This window comes from Heloderma suspectum, chromosome 2 (genome assembly GCF_057233095.1).
Source record: "Heloderma suspectum isolate Gila_16-S chromosome 2, 16-S_ref, whole genome shotgun sequence".
NCBI lineage: Eukaryota > Metazoa > Chordata > Lepidosauria > Squamata > Helodermatidae > Heloderma > Heloderma suspectum.
The window spans coordinates 211,427,986-211,449,018 of record NC_139459.1 but is presented as its reverse complement, the minus strand read 5'-3'; the positions used below and the strand labels follow the sequence as shown (position 1 = coordinate 211,449,018).

The following is a 21,033-nucleotide window of genomic DNA, read 5'->3' as shown; positions in this document are numbered from 1 at the left end:
CTGATCCATAACAGGACCTCTCCTCTTATTCCATGACTGCTAAGCTTGCTCAGGAGTCTTTGATGAGAAACTTTATCAAAGGCCTTTTGGAAATCCAAGTAAACAATGTCTACTGGATCACCTGTGTCCATATGTTTATTGACACTCTCAAAGAACTCTAAAAGGTTGGCGAGACATGAATTAGCATTGCGGAAGACATGTTTATTCTTTTTCAGCAGGGCTTGTCCTTCTATAGGCTTTCTAATTTTATCTTTAATAATGCTTTCAAACAATTTACCGGGAACAGATATTAAGCTAACCAGCCTGTAATTTCCCTGATCCCCCCTGGGCCCCCTTTTAAAAACTGGTGTTAAATTGACCATCTCCAGTCCTCTGGGACAGAGGATGATCTTAAGGACATGTTACATAATTTTGTTAGAAGGTCAGCAATTTCACATTTGAGGTCTTTAAGAACTCTAGGATAGATACTATCTGGGCCTGGTGATTTATTAACTTTCAGTTTGTCAATAAGGTTGAGAACCTCATCTTTTGTCACCGCTTCAGTTCCTCAGACTCCCTTCCTGAAAACATCAGTTCAGGCACATGTATCTTGTCCTATATCTTCTGCAGTGAAGACAGATGAAAAGAATTCATTCCGCTTCTCCACAATCTCCTTATCCTCCTTTAGTACTCTTTTAACTCCATTGTCATCCAATGGTCGAACTGCCTCCCTAGCTGGGTTCCTGCTTCTGATATATTTAAATAATTCTTTATTGTTGGCCTTGATGTTGTTAGCAAAATGCTCCTCAAAATGCTCTTATTGACTGCTTGCATCTCTTTTGTGCACGTTTGTGCTCCCTTTTGTTCTCATCGTTTGGGCAAGACTTCCATTTTCTGAAGGAAGCCTTCTTTGAGGAAGGAAGCAAATATATGTTATGTATATGCATACCCTGTATACTGTCTGAGTTTATATCATCCTCTGCTTTCTGCTTCATGTTTTATCAGCCAGTTGCTTCCAAAATTATGGGGCCCTTATAGATTGTGACCAGAAAGGATGAATTCTTGGTCCTGGCACCTTGCATTTGGAATGACCTGCCCAGAGAAGCTTGCCTAGTGCCCACTCCAGTGTCTTTTCTGTGTCAAATGAAGGGTTTTTTCTCCTTTTTTTGCACTCAGGCATTTCAGTATGTACAATAGTTGATTAATTGTTGTTTATCTATCATCTAGCCTAGTTTGTTGTATGGTTGCTGCACTTCCTGTATTTTGTTATATGTTATTGTAGAATTTATTGTATTATTCTTTTTTTTAAAAAAACTATAAGTCTCCTTGGGAGCCTATGTTGAAGGGGAGCTTAAATTTCTTAAATAAATGCTGTGTCATCTACCAGTCCTTAAGAGAAGGCAATAACATATTTCTCTTTATATCCTGGTTTTCCTTAGAGGCTAACAAGAGATAATATATAATAAAATACACTTAGAGAACAATCCTATGGTATGCAGACAGCATCCCTGAGGCCACAGGATTGATTGCAAACCCCCCTCTGAGTTCTTAGAAAAAGCTCCAACCTCAGAGTTTTTTCTAATGGCCCCCTCCTGGCCTCTCCCAGCCACCACAGTGATTTCCACGGCTCCCTCTGCAACAAGGGCGGGCAACTTCTGGCCCTCCAGATACTTGGGCCTAGAATTCCCATCAGCCCAAACCAACATACCCAATGGTGAGGGATGATGGGAGTTGTAGACCAAAACATCTGAAGGGCTACAAGTTGTGCATCCCTGCTCCACAAGGTCAGAACTCCAACCCGATGGGTGAGGGGGAAATAGGGGCATTGAGGGTGTGCCAGTGGGTGGGGAGGGAGAAGTAGTTGATACAAAGGATCTAGAGGTCTTTCAGCCCCTGATCACACTCCAGACCCTGGGAAACATTTTTTCTAAACTGTAAACCATCCCAGGAGCCTGTGTTGAAGGGGAGCTTAAATTTCCTAAATAAATAAAAGACTGCATCATCTGCCAATCCTTAACAGAAGGCAGTAATATTTTTCTCTTTATAGCCTGGTTTTCAAGCCAATAGGAGGGAATTATTTTTTTCTCTGTCCGTGGACAAAGAATACAAGAAACCACACCTCCCTCCACACTTCCTCCCTGTTGGCTCTTGATGACATAGCACAGGAAGGAGTGAAGCCTCTGACATGGGAGGCTCTGCTAAGAGAGCACAGGATAGCGCTTTTAAAAACGTATGACAGAGAAAGCACAGCAGCATTATAACCAGGAAAAACTCTTTAAAACATAGTTACTCCAGAGATATATACTCCGCTGAGCACCAGATGCTATCGCCAAGAACATTTGTGTGACACTTCAGCTCTGACACACCAAGATTGCAAATGCTTCTATATAGATTAAATAAGGGTACACAACCTTTTTTGCCCCTGGGGCCACATGTGGTATCACATGGAAGTCACAGATCATAGAATCATAGAATAATAGGGTTGGAAGGGGCCTACAAGACCATCGAGTCCAACCCTCTGCTCAATGCAGGAATCCAAGTCAGAGCATCCCCGACAGATGGCTGTCCAGCCTCACCTTGAATGCCTCCAGTGTGGGACAGCCCACTACCTCCCTAGGTAATTGGATCCACTGTCGTATTGCTCCAACAGTCAGGATGTTTCCTGATGTTCAGCTGGAATCTGGCTTCCTGTAACTTGAGCCCATTATTCCATGTCCGCACATGTATACACACGTGTACACACACACACACACACACACACTCTTCCCCATACACACCCCTCAGTGTGCAGATATGGGGAGGTTTAAATGTCCCCTTCCTGCCCACTCAAATCTAGCAATTGATAGTGTGTGCGTGTGTGTGTGTGTGTGAGAAGCTCTCCCATATCCCAGCAACCGCCACTAAGATTGCTGTTTCTCCACCACTACTAGCAGAGGGAAAACAGTCATTTTGGAAGCAGGATCACTGGGAGCTGGGAGAGACGCAACAGTGGAAGGAAAATCACTAGGTGTGAAATCATCAAGTGGCATTCAGTGGCAGCAGGGGTGTGTGGGTTTTAGGGCACCCATGGGAGGCAACATCTAAGGCTTTGATGGAATGCGTGTGGCCCATGCACCCCTGGATTAAATGGTTTTTAGGTGAGCTTTAAATAAGTTGTTCCTCAAACGCATTAGTTTGCCCAATGTTCCTACTGTCTTCCTACTTAAAAGGCTGAACATTACCAACTCCTCCCATGGCTTTGCCTCTTTGCTGCAGGAAAAGCAGAAAGAGAATTTTAATGAAGAAAGGTTTTTTTTAAAGAAGAGGGCAACCTGCTACAAAAGTAAAAACTGAGATTAATAACATTTCAAGGAGATTAAGGGTGCAATCCTATGCAGGTTTAGCCAGAAAAAAGTCCTACAACTGGCTGGCTGGGACATGCTGGGAGTTGTAGGACTTTTTTTCTGGCTAAACATGCATATAATTGTGCCCTAAAAAGCTTTCTGGAAAGCTTCCTCCATTTGCAGTTACATACCTTCAAAAAAAGGTTCTGAGAGCACTGGAGAATTAGTACTAGACCAGTATCATCATTAAAAGTTGCTCTAGGATCCACTTTATTCTAAGATGGCTGACCGACAGAATTTTGCTCTGCTGACTTATGATCTTGACTTATGATCTGACTTGACTCATGATCATCTATGTACACTAAACAACTGAATTCCAAGCAATTTTGGAATTGCTAATAGCACTGAAATGGCAAGTTAACTTACAATGTTCCAACAAACCCAGAATGGATTAAGCCATTTTTATGGCCAATAAACTTCAATTTGTAAGCTATTATAAGAGGCTGCTAAGTAGCCCATATTTCTATAACATCACAAACCAATGGAATCTGCTTCAATTGCACCCATAGACATAAATAGGATAGACGATAATATACAGGAATGCTGCAGCAGATATTTCTGTTCCATTATCGGACAGGCACTGTCAAGAAATGATAGGCAGGATTGCCAAAACAGAAACAGAACGTACTTCAGTCCAACAGTGACTCCATGTCTTTTCTTGAGTACTTACTTGATTTTTAATAAGTTGAGTGACTTATTGGGAGAAGATGTGATCTCACCAGTCCTGTTTCTATTGATGTACACAGAAAAACCATTATTTCTGAAGCCAAATTCTTTTGCAACCTAGAAAAGAAAAGAGGAGATAACATCTGGAACTTGTGCTGCAGGAATAAACATACCAGACTATATGGAATTTATGCTGTAAATATTTAATGTAGACGTAGTTAATTACACAAAAGTGCAAGAGATCAGAGATGAATACTCAAAGAATCTATAAGACAATACATATAAATGAACAAGATCTTGTATGGGTGAATCTTACAAATTAAGCAGAAACCTTAATTAGACTTGCAAGTGATTAACGTTGCTGCCAATGCCAATGGTTCACCATAATCAAGCTCCATTGTGGGGGACAATTCACACTCCAGAAAGGAGGAAGCATGTAATCCCATGGTCCACCCTTATTTTAAAATTCCCAAATCCACGTAAAGTCTCATTAGAGCTGACAGGGTAGAGCTGAAAAATTGAACAGTCATCCAAATCAGCAGTTCTAGTTTGAAAAATGTGAGCAGGCACTTTATGGAATTCACTCTCAACAGAGATAACCTGGCCACCTTTCATAAAAGGAGCTTCCTCTATTGGCAGGGATCAACAACTCATAGCTGGCCTTGGTAGGCAGCAAACATTTGATGTCACAATGACGCTGCCTCCCTTCCAGAGGGAAGAGACAGGGACTTCCAACATTATGCTGAGCTCAAAAGCTAGCATAACTCGGAGGAGGGGGGAGCCCCTGCTCTCCTCTACAGCTGAGAAGAGGAAGTTCATCCCCACTGCACGAAGCTTCAGATACTCAGAATGCAGCAAGAAGTCCTATGGCTTTCCAATAATCTCTGAGGTTCAGTGCAGAATCAAGGGGAGCCACTGCCATTCTCCTGTGCTTCTGAAGTCATTGAGGCATAAGGGAGAGTCCTTTCACATCTTCAGGCATAGAATAAGGGCGGGGACGCTCTCTGACTCTGTGCACTCATTAGAGCAAAAACGTAGTTGCCAGTGGCATTTTTGGATCCTTGTCAATTGTAAGGCCTTCCTTGCATTCTGAGGTAGGCTGTTGTGGGGTCCTGTATGTGAAAAATTGAATTACTTCTATTTTTAGTTACAGTTATATTGCAATTTTAGGCTATGCTTATATTGTGATTTTAGGCTGCTTTTATGAAGTTTAAATTGAGCATTCATTTTATAGTAGTGTGGTGTTTAAAAATTGAACTACTGCTATTTGCGTTTTATGCTGTACACCATTTTGGGTACTTTTAAGTTAAAAAAAAAGAGAAAAAAGCAGCCAATATATATATATTGATAATAGCTTCTCCACAATCTCCTTATCCTCCTTTAGTACTCTTTTAACTCCGTTGTCATCCAACAGTCCAACTGCCTCCCTAGCTGGTTTCCTGCTTGATATATTTAAATAATTCTTTATTGTTGGCCTCGTTGTTAGCAATATGCTCCTCAAAATGCTCTTATTGTCTGCTTGCATCTCCTTTGTGTAAGTTAGTATTCCCGTTTGTTCTACTCAATTGGACATTATCCTAAATAATGCTAGCTCAGAAGTAAATTCCACTGAATTCAATATGACTCAGTGCTTAGTATACATGCACAGAACTGCAGCCTTAGGCTGCATAAGACAGCTTTTTTTTCATGGCTACTAAACTATGGAAGAGGTACCAACTAACACGACAATTTTGCACTACAGTCATTGTTTTGTATTATGGCCACCCATACCAAACCTATGAAAGTCTCAACACCAATCAGCATGGAGACAACCACACTCCCTGTGCAGCTTGTGTGTGCTAGGTGTACTGAATCACCATGCCTGACCTTTTCCCATTCAAAGTTTAAAATACCCCTGTGAGACAAACAGCACCTGTGACATGTCATAGTGAGTTAGGGTTAGGCTTGGATGAAGGTGTCAAATGTGGGTTTGTAACAAAAGGGAATTGCAGTTTAATTTTGGAGAGATTAGCATCCTGTCTTAATGTGTGCTGAATCGCATAGCCAACGCCACTCCCTTCTAATTATGTTAAATCATCATCACAGAAAGCTTCTGTGTAAATCCAGCCAAATCCTAAAGTGAAGATTCACAAATCAACGGTGTTCTGACCAACAGGAGGTGCACCTCTGTTGCTGTCCTAGGAGAACACCAAAGAATGCCAAGCCAGAATACCTTTTTCAGAAATGTCGCAGCAGTTTCCCGTTTTGTTGCTGTAATACGTTTCACTCCCTCTGGTGACTGGACACGGATTATCTGTTAGACAACAGAAATTCACACAGCTCATCAAATTTTGACTTTTGAGACAAAAAGGCCAAACAGAGAGCTGGTATTGGAGTGCAAGAAACAAAACCAGTATAATTGCAGCCAGTAACCCTTAACATAAAAATAACTTCAGTAAAAAAAATTAAGTTCAAGAATATACAACTGGCAGGAGGAGAAGTGGAATTAAGAGCCTAGTTTAACATTATTATTTTTAAACTATGAAAGATTTAAAACACACAATATTTGGGGTACTTGGAAGATCTTTTTTTTTTTTTTAACTGACTGAGCCTTTGAGTTTACAAATCACAAAAAGCATGATTATATACAGGCTCATCACAAAAACTCATGAGCTTTCAGATAGTAGAAACAATTTAATCAGGTTGTATCATTAACTGCCAGCACCTCTCACTTTAATAGAAAATGGACATCCATATTCAATAAAGTGAGTTAAGTCACATCAGTCTGGTGGGTCATAAAACAATGGAGCAAACTCTGAGATGGAAAAGGAAGGCAGCTATTTACTCTGGAAAACAGCAGTTAGTGAAAACCCTCCATAGGAAGGTGAGCTTGGCCTTGAATCGGTAACTAACTTGTCTTGCACTTCTGAGGTGTATGAAAAGGTCTAGCACTTTAAAGCTGTTACTGCAACATTCTAGCACACCTGCAGAAAAAAAGCAAGCAGAGAAGTATTACAGGAAGATAAAAATACTGCCCGGATTTCATATTTGGAGCCAATGTACAGACGAAGGTCAGCCCTAAATGTTATTGCCACCAGAATTAGACTGTCTGTTGCCAAGTCCTATTTTGTTACACTGCACTATATCATCTCAGGGGGAATTTTAAAAGGCAAAAACGAAATGCATTAAACTAGAGGACATTAAAGTAAAGGAATTCATAAACCTATAAATGTATAGGATTGTGGCCATGTAACTCCTCTTTAAAGATATAATGTACACATTAGTATTATTCCTCATTTTGCCTGTGTTTTAAATAAAAATTGTGGAGCACTTTATATACTAGAAAGATTGTGAATGCTGTCTTAGAAAAGTTCCAAATGTTTAGGCAAAGTCAGTGATACTTAAGAATGAAAGTTGATGGAGCTTTCATACATAGAGGGCAAGAAAAGAATTAAGCATCTTCTTGCAACTTCACACTTTATGAAATTCAAGAATGGAAACACTCAAGAAATGAAGGTTAATCTCACTTGTTGTATTAACTATACCTATATAGCTGAGGCATACACTTTAGGTCTGAAATATCATGTAACATTCTAGTTTCCAAATCTTTGCTCCTATTTCCTAACAAAATCCAACTGGACAATGGCACAATCCTATATACACAAAGATTAGAGTAAATCCCATGAATTCAGCAGAATTTACTTAAGATTAAGCATGCATAGGATTTGTTGAGCATTCTCTCTTACAATGCCCCAAAGTGCTGACTCCATGTAACTCTTCACTGTAGTCCACCTTGGACTGGTAGCTGAATGACGAATCCTAGGACCATGTCACACTCTAGGAACACCACTGTGAATTTCAACATGTTATGTAATAGGTCTATTCATTACCATTTGAAGGATCACCTTCAGACTGGATCTCTTTTTATCATGGTAATAAACACAACGTGACTGAAGTGGGCAAAATGTCTTTTAAAACACAGATACTTTAAAAATGCTTGCTGCACAGGTTAAAAAAAAAAACCTACAGGAAAATTGAAAGGTTGCAATTTCCAGATGTGAATGGGCAGATAGCTGGCAGTTGCTGCTTCAGTAGAAGCCCCAAAGCAGACACTACCATCCAGGAAACCTGCTTAGATGTCACTTGTAACCCAGAACCTTGCAACTGTGACATGTGTTTGAAACCTTTACAAGCAGTAGAACAAGCCTGTTTTCTGGATAGGCCTTGACTAACAATTTTGAGAGAAGTTAAACAGGAACATTTTTCCAAAATGTTATTGATCTGTCAGTTGTTCTTGTAATTTGTACTCCCATATTGATAACTATTTTACCTGTATGCCAGAGAATTGTGGTTATTGGACAGTTTAAAAATGTAAGAATAAATAATATTTTGACCAAGCTCTGCTAAAAAAAACTTGGTTAACAGAATCAGACATCAGCAATCAAGTAGATATGTGATTGGCACAAAGAATAGCACGTGAACATCTACATCTAAAGCAGGTTAAAGGGTAGTGCTTAAATTCCATTCAGCCATTATCAAAACGGCTGATCCAACTCTACCAAAAACAGGTTTGACTACAACTACATTCAAGCCACACCACAGCCTAGCTTCTGAAACTGAAGGCTATGACTGCATGAGGCTCTACCTCTTTTATTGGTATAGCTGATTAACGTTATCAACATGGCACCCCAGACACATCTGGTCAATACTATCACAAAGACAAAATACCGCCAACAATTTTTTTTTAACATCAGCTATGGGAAGCTAAACTTTATAAAAACATGTTCTGCCCAATCCTATGCAGAACTATACATACCTTACTATGCATAGGATCAGGCTGTTAAAGAAAAAAGACATGGGAGCATTTTGGGTACTAATGACACAACAATTTAATAACTAGCATTTCAAGTTTATGCATTTATTTTTCAATATTTATATTCCACCTAATAAAAAAAGTTCCAAGGGCAGTTTATATGTAAAAATTAAAACCACAAAATACAAAAATATAACATGAACATGAAATCTAAAGCAGAATAAAAACAGCAGCAGTGAATAATATCACAACAGATCTAAAAAGTACTAAAATTTTGTTAAGCCTGAAAAGCCTGAAAATACCGCAACAAAGGCACCTTTGAGGAAGGGAATAGCATTGGCATCCCAATTATGAATACTGTCTCTTGTAGCTACCCACCAGGCCTGTTGCCTGTGGTTTCTCTAGATTGACTGTTCCCACCTGTGCAGTATTAAGCTATATGCACTATGGGGGCTTTGGGGAGGGATGTAGCCTTACTATATGTAATTCAACCTTTAGAAATGGCTTTTTCACAGCTCTTTTTATTTATTTATTTATTTATTTATTTATTTATTTATTTATCTATTAAATTGATTAATCGCCCATCTGGCTGGTCACCCAGCTACTCTGGGTGATGTACAACAACACTTAAAACAATAAAATTCTACATTAAAAATATCATAAAAAATACCCTAACGCACCCCGAATGCCTGCCTGAACAACCACGTTTTTAATTCGCCGTGGAAGCTCATTAAAGAGGGGGCATGGCAGAGTTCCCTAGGGAGGGAGTTCCACAGAGTGGGGGCCACCACAGAGAAGGCCCTCTCCCTCGTCCTCACCAGCCTAGCTGTCCTGGCTGAGGGGACAGAGAGAAGGCCATCCAAGGCTGATCTTGTTAAGTGGCCTGTCTGGTGTTGCTGGAGGCGCTCCTTAAGATAGGCTGGGCCGGAACCATATAGGGTTTTAAAGGTCAAAACCAACACCTTGAATTTGGCCCAGAAAACAACTGGTAACCAGTGCAACTCCTTCAGCACTGGAGTGATGTGATCTCACCAGCGGCTGCCTGTAATCAGGCAAGCCGCCGTGTTCTGTACCAGCTGCAGCTTCCGACCCATCTTCAAGGGTAACCCCACTTAGAGCGCATTACAGTACTCTAAACGAGAGGAGACCAGGGCATGTACTACTGATGGGAGCAGATGGTTGGGAAGGTAGGGGTGCAGCCGCCGTATCAGATGGAGTTGGTACAGTGCTGTCCAGCTCACAGCTGACATCTGAGCCTCCATGGACAGCTGGGAGTCTAAAATGACCCCCAGGCTGCGGACCTGGTCTTTCAAGGGTAGCCGTACCCCATTCAACACCAGGTCAACATCCCCCAACCTCCTCTTGTCTCCCACCAAAAGTACCTCAGTCTTGTCAGGGTTCAGCTTCAGCTTATTCCTCCCCATCCAGCCACTCACTGTCTCCAGACATTTGGACAGGGATTCTACAGCCAACCTTGGTGAAGATTATGGCACATACAGTTAGTTTTCAAACATCTTCCAAACGTTGGAGGGGTCACAGGGGAGGGGGCTATAGCTCTGTGGTAGAGCACATGCTTTATACAGAGAAAGTTCCAGGTTCAATCCTTGACATCTTTAGTGAGTCCCATCAACAAGTCCCTTAGGTCAACCTTCTCATTGTACATTAAGAGCATGGAGAAGTTTCCACCTCTGCAATACAGATGTGGAAAAACAATGTAAAGGCTTCTTCACATAAACCACTTGCTATAAGGCAACTGCTAGGGTATTCACACATTCTAGCATGGACTAAGCTACCCTTTTCAGTTAGGAGCATAAGCCCCTTACTTTCTACAGCTGGAGCTAAGCTAAGGATGCCTATGACTTTTCTAAGATAAGTTACTCCAAGGATATCCTTCTGCCTTGTACCCAACCTATCTGGATATTGTCAGATGGCATACAAATTCAATGTTTCTAAAGCTTGAAAGTGGAAAACAACTCAATTAGTATATCACAGTACACCGAGGGGTGCTGATCTCATCAGGCAGTGAATTAAAATTATAGCCTCTAGGCTGATCGCCACTACAGAGAATACTACACTAATTCTGAAACAGGTTTAAGCACCCAATGTCTTTGTATCCCCATATTGTACTTGTGCCAGTCACCCCTGTACACACACAAGCCATAATGGCTTACAGGCAGGTAATCAAGGGAGCAATGCTATGGCTGCTAGACAGCAGCTAGACGGCCATAGCTTATCTTGTTTTCCAGGAACTGACCCCGGAGACTGCGCTCTGAGGTCGGTTCCTGGAGAACTGACCTCCCCCCACTTCCGTGCTGCCTTGGAGGCAGTGCGGAACAGCCCCGTCCTCCGCGCTCACAAGAGGAGAGCGGAGCGGCCAAAAAGGGGCATTCCAGAAGGCATTCCAGGGCGGGCGGAAACACCTGTACGACACATCCAATGTGTCCTATGGCAGCCTCCCAGGGCTGGAGACACGCAGAGGGAACAATCCCCTCCGTGCTTCTCCTGCCCTGCTTTGGATAGGTGGTCGCCTCTGAGTTCGGAGGCGACTGCCTATCTGAATAGGACTGAGCCCCAAATATCCTATCAACACATCCATCTTGAAGCATTACAAATAGTACTAAAACTGAACCTAGATTCGAAGAGATTCAGTTTTAGTGCTACTTGTAATGCTTCAAAATAATATAATAACTAAACTGAAGGGGAGCGGGCAGGAATGCTGCTGGTGTTACAGAAACTATAAGCTACAATGAGCTTTTGACTCTAATAATCAGATGTTGGGTTTGTCTGCTCCCTGCCCACATACTCCCTGCCCCAAGGACAGGGAGGAAGAGAGAGGTTACTGAGACTAACTCTAAATCCACACTAAAAGTTCTACTCTTGCTTAAGTGTCATGGTCTTCTCCAAAGAATTATGGGAACTGTAGTTTAGTGGTATGATGAGAATGTGTGAGCAGCCCCCAGCCCCCCTCCTCACGAACTGCAGCTCCCACTATTCCCTTGGGAGAAGGAATTATTATTAAACCAATGTAAGTTTGTGGTCTTCCCTCTTGGGCGGAAGTAGCATTTCTCACTTTGGTGGAAGTGGAATGGAAAAGCGGTATGTTAACTCTCGGGGGGGGGGGGGGGGAGAGATGCCTTCAGCGCCAACTCCCCCTTTCACAGGAAGAACAAGGTGGACGGAGGAGCTGTCCGTCTTAGGGCAATCTGTCCCCTGAACAGTTGAAAACATCGCCTCTTTCCTCTTCCTCCTTCATAAAACCTGCATGGAGATGCTTGAGGAAAATAAGCCCAGACGGCCGAAAAGAAAAGCCATCTAAGGCAGACGTGTCAGCACCAAGGTGAGGCATTCGGGGAAGCTACAGAAACCAAAAGGGGCGCGGAAGTCACGCGGTAAAAGGGGGAGCGATAAAGCGCGGGCCGGTCTAGACTCCCCGCCGCCCTCACTATGACAAAGACACCGGGTCGGGTGGAGATAAAGCGACACACTCCCTCGCTGAACAGGGGGGAAGGGGGAAGGGGCGCCTCTTCTTCCCTCACAGGCCTCACCGGGGGGGTCGCCCCATGACCGTCCCCCTCCCTTTCTCTCAAGCCCAACTTACAATGGTCTCCGCCATGTCCTCGCGGCCGCTCCCGACCCACGTCCTGCCCCGGCTCCGGTGGCGCCGCCTCCTGACCGCCCGCCCTCTCTGCCGTCGTGCGCCGCCAATACTGCCGCGTCACCGTGCCCGTGCGGTAGCGCAAGTAGCGGCAACAAGGTTCCGGGTAGAAACGGTCCGGCTCCGAACAGGGCGCCGCTTCTTCCTTGTCCTCCTCCTCCTCCCTCCGCCTGCCGGCTCCGCCTAGCCGGAGCTCGGCCCTTGCTCCCGAAGGTCTCTCTCGCACGGAGGTTGTGGGGGGAATTTTCCGGTTAGAACGGCTGGGAATTTTTCTCTAAAGAGAGCGACATTTCTCACGAAATAGCAAGGGGGTAACGGCTTCCGTTTTCATTTTTTGAAATTAATTTCCCAAATCCAAAGAGAAAGAAAGAAAATACTTCAAATGTAAATCTAATTATTGATAAGAGGGCAGTACATTTCCCCCCTTTAACTTTAGATACAAAAGTATAGGTGGAATCCATTGACTGCTTGGAGGTTTCTTTATGGTTCTTCATAATAACAACATATATTTCCCGTCTCTTGCCCATATTCTAAGGAAGGCTTTGACAAATATTCCTGTGTATATCCCTGGTTTGTATGTAAAGTAAAATCATGCCATATTTTATGAAAACCAAATATTTAGACTTTGCTTTTACCTAATTTCAGTTGGTACTGCCACGGCTATTTGCCAGAGCTTTTGCCAGTTTAAAGGTAGCTGTACTTCCCAAGAATTGTATCTACAAAGTTGCTCCAAAATATCCACTGAGAGAAAGAAAGCTACTCTCTAACACAATGCATTATGTTCCCTTCTCTGAGAATTGCTCACTGCTGGGACTGGTATCAAGGGTAGGTGTGGTGGGGCACCTACTGAGGGCCCACACCCCAGCAGGGGCCCACTAACCAACGCCTCCTGGACTTGCGTCCCATCTTAACCATTGCAACATGCTTGTTCACCTTGCTCTGGCCCTGACAACCAGTGGTGGTAGGGCTAAAGGGTTATCTTAGTAGGTAGTGCTGGGGGATTCCTGTTTAACGTTGTGGCCATTGGCTTGTGGTGTCCCTCAGGATTCCATCTTCCCCATGCTATTTAACATATACACAAAACCGCCGGGAGAGATTTCCAGAGTCTGGGGATTTAGTGTATCCAGTATGCTGATGACACCCAACTCTGTGTCTGGGTTCACATGACACAACAGCCCATCATGGGCAGCCAGCCATGGTAGGTTGTCATGTCCTCTGAACCCAGTGCATTTTCCATGGGGTGGATTATTATTCACAAACAAGAGAACGCATGACTTAATGTGGGGTTGTTCATGCCCATTGTGGGTTGCTGTGTCATCTGAACCCAGGAGACCGGTTTTGTCATGGGTTCCCAGGATCAACTATAGAGCCACTTGGCAAGAGTGGCACACACACACACCCTGTGCCACTGTTCCAGCCCCCTCACCAGTGACTGCCTTTCCACCGATGCCAAAATGGCACTTTGGAAGGACCATCACTCGTTCCCCAGCTTTTTTCCCCAGTGCCACAGAAATACACAGATGGGGTTGTATTATTATTATTGTGAACAGCCATAAGTGCACATTTGTGAAAGACTGGCAATAATAATAATAATTACAACTCCATTTGTGCATTTTTGAGGCATCGAAAAAACGGGAATGAAAAGGGGTAGTGATTGGAATGGGCTGGGACAAGGAGACAAGATGGGTTCTGCTGCAAAGGCGCCTGGGATACGTTCCAGAGCCAGCTGGAGGACTAAGGGGGAAGGAGGGGAAGAACAAGCCACAACAAACCCAATAGTCTGTCAGGTGTACCGTGGATTGTTCAGCGAACAACCAGCCACCATGATATATTCGCAGAGTGGCTTAGTGTGATGTGCGAACCTGCCCTATCTCTCCTTTCCATCCCAATCCAAGGAACCTGTTCTAGTTCTAAACTAGTGTCTGATGTTGACAATAGACTGGATGAGGGCAAACAAATAGAAGCTTAATCTAAACATGATAGAGGTGCTCCTGGTTAGTCAAAAGGCAGATCAGGGAACAGGGATTCAACCTGTGCTGGATGGGCTTACCCTCCCTGTAGGCTCATGCTTGCAGGTTCGGTGTACTCCTGGACTCAGCCTTGCACCTGGATGTCCAGGTTTCGGTGGTGGCCAGAAGTGCATTTGCCCAGCTAAAGATAGTGTGGCAACTGTGCCCATTCCTAGAGATGTCTGATTTGGCCATGGTCATGCATGCCTTAGTTACATCCCATTTGGACTACTGGATCATGCTCTACATGGGGCTGCCTTCAAAAACTGTTCAGAAACTTCCACTGGTTGAGAATACTGTGGCCGGACTGTGGTTACAGGGAGCATGTGCCTCCGTTGTTACTGGCTGGCTACCAGTCTGTTTCCAGGCAGAATTCAAAGTGCTGGTTATGACCTCTAAAGCCCTATACAGCTTGTGACCAGGCTAGCTAAAAAACCACCTCCTCCCATATGATCTTGCTTGAGTCTTAAGATCTTTGGGAGAGGTCCTTTTTTTTGAGACCACCACCTTCAGAGTCATGTTTGGTGGTGACCTGAAAGATGGTTTTCTCAGTGGCCTCTTCCCAGCTGTGGAACTGCCTGCCAAGGGAAGTCGATTCTCTCGCTCTCTGCTGTCCCTCTGCTGGCAGGCAAAAACCTTTTTATTCAAGCTTTGGCATGTAAGCGGGTCTGTTGGGTTGGATGCAGAATTTATTCTGTTGTTATTGTGTTTTAATGTATTTGTTTTTATTACTGTCTTAATCAAGTTTTATTTGTGATTGTAAACTGCCTTGAGTGCCATTTTGGGGGGTAGAAAGGTGGGGTACAAATCAAATAAATGCATACATAAAATGAGGAGCAGGAGCAGATACCACTGCCTACTTGCTCAAAGGTAGGCTCACCGGGGGAGGGAGCCTACTGACAGTGTTTTACTCAACGGCCCTCAAAAACCTGGAGCTGGCGCTGCTCACTGCAGACTGAGAAACACTTTTATTAGAAATAGTAGCTCTGATTTCTGTTGTAGATATCTTTTGCAGTCTTGGAAAATGAACCTATGATTTGTCCAAGTAGAATTGTTTTACATTTGGATTATTTGGTATGGGTGAAACTGCTATGTTAGTAAGGTAAAAGTGTTGCACTGCAGGAGATGATAGAACTCCTTGTATAAACCAATGTTAATTTTGTCACTGGAATTAATGTTCTAGTGGGAGCTGAAATATTGCTTTGGAAGGGACCCCCATTAAATTCAATAATGTTTCCTTTAAAGGTTGTATCAATGTTAATCCTACTTAGAGTAGACAAATCAAAATGAATGGGACTTAAGTCAGATTAATATTGGATACAACCCAGAGGGAGCAATCCTATGCCCCTAGACAGCATCGGGGGACACAGGATTTTTCCATTTTCTGGCTCTGCGCTTGAAGACAGCGCTCTGAGTTCAGAGCCAGGAAACTGTTCTCCCTGCCCCCTGCCCTTCATAGCTAGCATGGAGAGAACCCTGCCAGCTGCCTCTCCACGCTAGGTAAATGGAGCAGGGAGACGGGAAAGAAGGCATTCCTGGGGGCAGAGAGGGGAGGAGGACAGGGCGACTGGCTTATGCCTTTTCCTATCACTGCCCCAGCTTCTTTCCCTCCCCGAAGCCTCCACTAGACAGGCAAAGTCACCCATCTAGCTAAAATGCAGCATGGGAAGCACCTGCCTCTCTGCATAGGATACTCGTAAGCCTCCGAATTCGGGGGCTTAGGAGTATCCAGGGTGCGCAACCCATAGGATTGTGCCCTAAGTGTACATAAGATGCCACCATAAGAATCCTAAGAATTCCACCTTGTATGAGAATATAAAAAGCCATCAGACATAATGCCAATTACATCACTCTCTCATGTACCACAGGCACATATATGCAGCTAAATTCAGATGTCAGATCACTGATTCCCGAAAGCATGGTTTGGAAGATTAGAAACATGTGACTGGCTTGTGCAGTCCTTCCTTTTCCTCTCCACTCATCTTTCATGAAACAATTTATTCTTCCCTTTTCTGGTTCTCTGAAGCCATCATTTGCTGTGGCATCTGATTAGGGCAAATTATATTTGGCATTGGCCAGGATTGCCTCTCTAAACTATGGTCAGCAAACCCACTGGAAACTATTGTGAGCAATAGGTTAATGGTTAACCAAGCTTTGGTTAGGAAAAGAAGGAGGGAATACGTTTGGGAGACAGAAGGATGGAAATCATAAGCCTGTTCCCAGTCTTCCAAACCATCCTAGGGAGCATTGCATATATGTTGTCTTACTCGAACCACAGAATCCAGTGTGTTTTCCCTAACCTGCCTGATGAACTTCAACATTTGATTTTGATATAGGCATCCCCACTGTTAAATTACACTTGTACCATAATCTGACCGGTTTCAATAGCCCTTTCAAATAAATTTGCTAGATTAGCATTTTCAATATTTTGGGTTTGTGTAGGCTGGTCTGGGCAAGTAGGTGACAGCTTACCTGAAAGCTCTGGTGTATGTTCTTTGACATGTCTGCAGGTGCTTTCTGAGCTCTCTAGGTAAATGTCCAAAAAGCCATCACTAGTAATATGCCACAGCAATGAGAGCCAATCAGAATGGACTATATCCATTGCCTCACAATCTCCTGAATCATGTAGACCTGCTGGTTAAGGAGAGGATTTTGGAAGACTTATCTTGCTTCCTAGTAATGCAGTATATCCTTGGAGAGATTCATTCCATATTCAATCGGCAGTTTAATTATTATAAATATAGGGCCTTTCCAGTAAGGAACGTTTGACGCCATGCTGATCTTCACACAATAGTGTTGTAGGTCATTAGTATTTCTATTTTACAGATGGGAAACCAAGGCTGAGAGTTAGCAACCTGCTTAAAGTCACTCAGCAAATTCAATGCTGAGTTGGGATTTGAACCCCTATAGAGTCCTAGGTCTGAATTCAGCCCTTGGTCACTGGAATACAGATGTGGAGTTCTGCACACTCTTCTGGTGTAAAATGCTCTTCTGATGTTCAGTATGCCTCTTGTCCAAGAACACAGTTAGATTTCTGTCCATATAAGAACACAGTGAATACTCAGAATAAGATACACCCAATCCTCTTGTTATTTATCTGTCACAGAAGGCCATAATGCAGCAGCAACCCATATCTTTGTAACTCTTGAAGTATATATAGCTATGAAATGCATTCAGTTGTGTGGTATCATGGATATATAACCAGCAACTACTTATTGGATATGCACAGAGCAAGCAAGACAAAGCTGTACTCTTTAAGCCAAGAAATGTGATTTCTCACATGATAAGTATGACTGTGGGGGTCTGTCCTAAAGCTCCCCTCCCCTGTATGACGTTAGTAGCTTTCTTGCTTGGTTAGCCAGGAGAAGTGCAGAATTATTTCAAATGAATCACACTACAGCCTGGGAAATATGACAAAGAAACTTAGTACATTTTAAAATATTTTCTTGCAGGGGCTGTCCTTCCAGGGCTCCAAGATGGGAGACGATGAAACCAGAGCTTTGCTACCAAAGGTAATAGTCAAGATTTGCATTGTGTGTTGTTTTTGTTTCTAAGTTTGCTCTTTTTTCCTTTTGAATCGATCACATACACTTTGTCCTTTCCATCAGTATCCTTCATAATTTTGCCTCCTGCCCATGACTTCTCAGCAGTGATGTGGGATGGATGATTTTCTGAAGGTAATTAAATTGGGCAACTGGAATGGATATAATACTAGTCGAATCTAAAATCTAACTCATAATTAACTTTTTTTTCAGGTGACTATCCCTAGGAAGCACATATATTATATACACAGCTCTTCAGGCACACTAAGATTAGTATGTTAACAGTTTTCAGTCTTCCATTTTTTCCCCCAGGCCACAATCCTATACACCCATACTAGAAAGTAAGCCCCATTGAGCTAGGCTGGACTTACTTCTGAGTAAATATGCATAGGATTACGCTATTAAAATTTAAATATTGCAAGCAAAGTGTATGCTACTGAGTTGTCATATCTTAATATATTTCAGACATTCCAATAAAAATAATTTCCAGGAAAAGCTTTAGATTTTTTTGAGTATGATATTTCAATCACACTGTGCTCTCAAATGATTTCTCCCCCTAGTCAAATAATTAAATTGAACTGCTTTTGGCTATTGGAAAAAAACTTTTCAGATATTGCACAGTGGGTAAAATTAACATGACATAGGATTTTTTTAGTTGTGTTTATTAAACATAATTAAAATAAACACCAATATCAGATCTCTATTGGTTTAGGGCAGTGGAAAATTCCCCAATTCAAAATTTTCCAGAAAACCCACACCACGGCCAGTCAGCTCATATATCTTTCATGTCATCCTAGCTGAATATGTTGCTCTTCACCCAGGCTTTTAACTGTTTTTTCTTTAACCTTGCTCCTGTTTTTATCTTAATTTTAACGTTTCTTTTAATCTTTGTAGTTGTGTTTTTATTATAAAGATACTGTTTCAATTTTTGTTATGAGCCACCTTGGAAGTCATTGTTGAGAGCTGCGGTACAAATATTTAAAATAAATATCTCACTATATTCCTTCACCAGGTTTTTCTCTTAGAACTCTACCACCATCCATTGCCAAGACTTGGTACACCCAGACCAGTGGAGGCCCTGCCTCTTACAAAATTGTCTTCCCATACACACCTGGCAAAACAACCCACAGTTCTGGGTTCATGCATAACACCAACCCATGGTTTAAACAACCCAGAGTTCATAACCCAGCAACAAACCATCGGTTCTCTTTCTGGGTTGTTTGTGGTTAACAAGCCATGGTTTATTAGTAGGGCTGTACAGGGACCCCCTGATCTGCCTTGGATGCCAGTTTGGGGCTTCCGAGATGGGCCAGTCCTCTTTGGGCAGATTCGGGGGGGGACCCACTTCCGCATCTGGAGCTGAAGTGGGATTTGGATAGCTGAATCCTGGTCCCCCCCAGACAACCCCGCTGTGCGAGCACCCAGCTCCTTAACTGGGCCTTCGGGATGCATGCCAGTAGCCGTCTTCTTCTTCCAGGGAGTTGCCATGTCGATTAATGTTGCGTGCTTGACAGCAGCCATTTGCACAGGATCTATTTCCAGAAATATGGGGAGTTGCCATTTAAAAAATGGTGACTCCCTGGAACAAGAAGACGGCTCCAGTGTGCGTTCTGAGGGCCCAGGTAAGGGGCTGGGCAGCGGCAGTACAGCTGGGCTTTCGGATCACTCCAAAGCACACTGAAGTGCTTTGGAGTGACCCAACCCACTTTATGCTGCTTCATGCCCCCTCCACCCCGCCTCAGAAGTGGCATGAAGTGGCACAAAGCACCCCACTTCAGCTCAGAGTTTGGGCTTCAGGCCAAAGCGGTGCACATCTATTTATTAGCGCAGCTGCGTTCACACATCACAACCCAGAATTCAACAACCCATACCATGGGTTAATGTTATATGCAAACCAGGCCATTCCTTGCTTGTGCCTCCAGCTCATTTAAGGTGGAGCCATAAAGGAATTAGTCTTCACTGACATTATGGCAGCGCAGCCATAACATCAGAATGTTCCCATTTTTATAAGTTTATCAAAAAACTTTTCTCTACCCTCCTCATTGCTCTGTACCCTACCCTCGTGCCAGGGGTTTTCAGTTGTACATCAGGATATTCCAAGACAGGAAATAAGATATACCGTACCTTCCTTTTTTACTTCGTTCCCAATCTCTGACACTCAATCTGCACTTTCTGGTTCTCTCCTCTGTTGATCAGACAGACAAACTTGAGGTATTTTGTCCATCTAACACACAAGGCTCTCCTCAAAATCCCAGCAGAGAAGAAGAAACTGGTGGCCCTACGAAGCAGACCGGACAACGGCATCTCCATCAGTCTTCTCATCACCCTCTAGACTCACTTAGCTGCTGTGTTAAATATATGACCTTTGTTTGGAACCTCACATTCTCCATTACGGGATTGCTCATTTTGGCCATAGGGATCTGGGGTCTCTCTGACAAAGAATCACTGGCAAGTGAGCGGATATCTTATTTGGGCAGTGACCCAATGCTCTTTTTTTTATTGGTGGGTCTAGCAGCTAGTAGTATGTCTCTGTTAGGCTGCACAGGAGCTCTCTTTGAAAACACCTGCCTCCTGAAGCTTTTTACTGGAGGAATCATCATCTTTGTGATTTTGGAAGCTCTGGGTGGAATTGTTCTCTTTTCTCTAAGACACCAAATCAAGGCCTCCTTGCAAGATTCTCTCATGATGGCAGTGCTACGGTACCAGGATGACCCAGATCTCCAATTCATTATGGATGAAATTCAGACAGGCCTGCAGTGCTGTGGAGTGGAGTCTTACCTAGACTGGAAAACAAATTTGTGAGTACAAACCTACTTGGAGTATACCACTTGCCCTGTTCTGTGACTAACTACGAAGGATGGGAGAGCACTGATATAGTGGATCTTAATTACAGACATTTCTGGAATGGGAGTTGTTCGAAACTCTGAAATGCTGATAATTCAACATGCTCTTATCACTCTGACAATGCCCAGAGCCCAGCTCTCCAAACATCCTACTCATCACCAAT

The 21,033-nt window shown here is 43.1% G+C and overlaps 2 protein-coding genes across 10 annotated transcripts in view; one reads left to right on the top strand and one right to left on the bottom strand.

Annotated features, from left to right (window-relative positions):
• The window catches only part of NPLOC4 (NPL4 homolog, ubiquitin recognition factor), a 67,561-nt gene extending 55,054 nt beyond the window's left edge, over positions 1-12,507 (bottom strand). The window contains exons 1-6 of one of the 7 annotated variants that reach the window (XM_084837580.1): positions 12,419-12,507; positions 10,203-10,293; positions 8,824-8,844; positions 6,853-6,991; positions 6,241-6,321; positions 4,033-4,145 (exon numbers count right to left, since the gene is read on the bottom strand). Coding sequence is in view for 3 of the 7 variants with exons in the window: in XM_084837574.1 (XP_084693700.1) it covers positions 4,033-4,145; positions 6,241-6,321; positions 8,824-8,844; positions 10,203-10,244 (257 nt within the window). In the remaining 4 variants the exon portion in view is untranslated. The remainder of the gene's footprint in view (positions 1-4,032; positions 4,146-6,240; positions 6,322-6,852; positions 6,992-8,823; positions 8,845-10,202; positions 10,294-12,418) is intronic. The other 6 variants (XM_084837574.1, XM_084837579.1, XM_084837578.1 and 3 more) reach the window with 6 other exon arrangements.
• Positions 1-21,033, top strand: part of TSPAN10 (tetraspanin 10) — a 63,791-nt gene that overhangs the window by 38,126 nt on the left and 4,632 nt on the right. Inside the window, exons 1-3 of one of the 3 annotated variants that reach the window (XM_084837585.1) lie at positions 12,699-12,786; positions 17,937-17,996; positions 20,675-20,824. In XM_084837585.1, coding sequence (XP_084693711.1) covers positions 17,971-17,996; positions 20,675-20,824 — 176 coding nt within the window. In that variant the 5' untranslated portion in view covers positions 12,699-12,786; positions 17,937-17,970. Of the gene's footprint in view, positions 1-12,698; positions 12,787-17,936; positions 17,997-20,237; positions 20,825-21,033 lie in introns of those variants that run through there. The other 2 variants (XM_084837586.1, XM_084837587.1) reach the window with 2 other exon arrangements.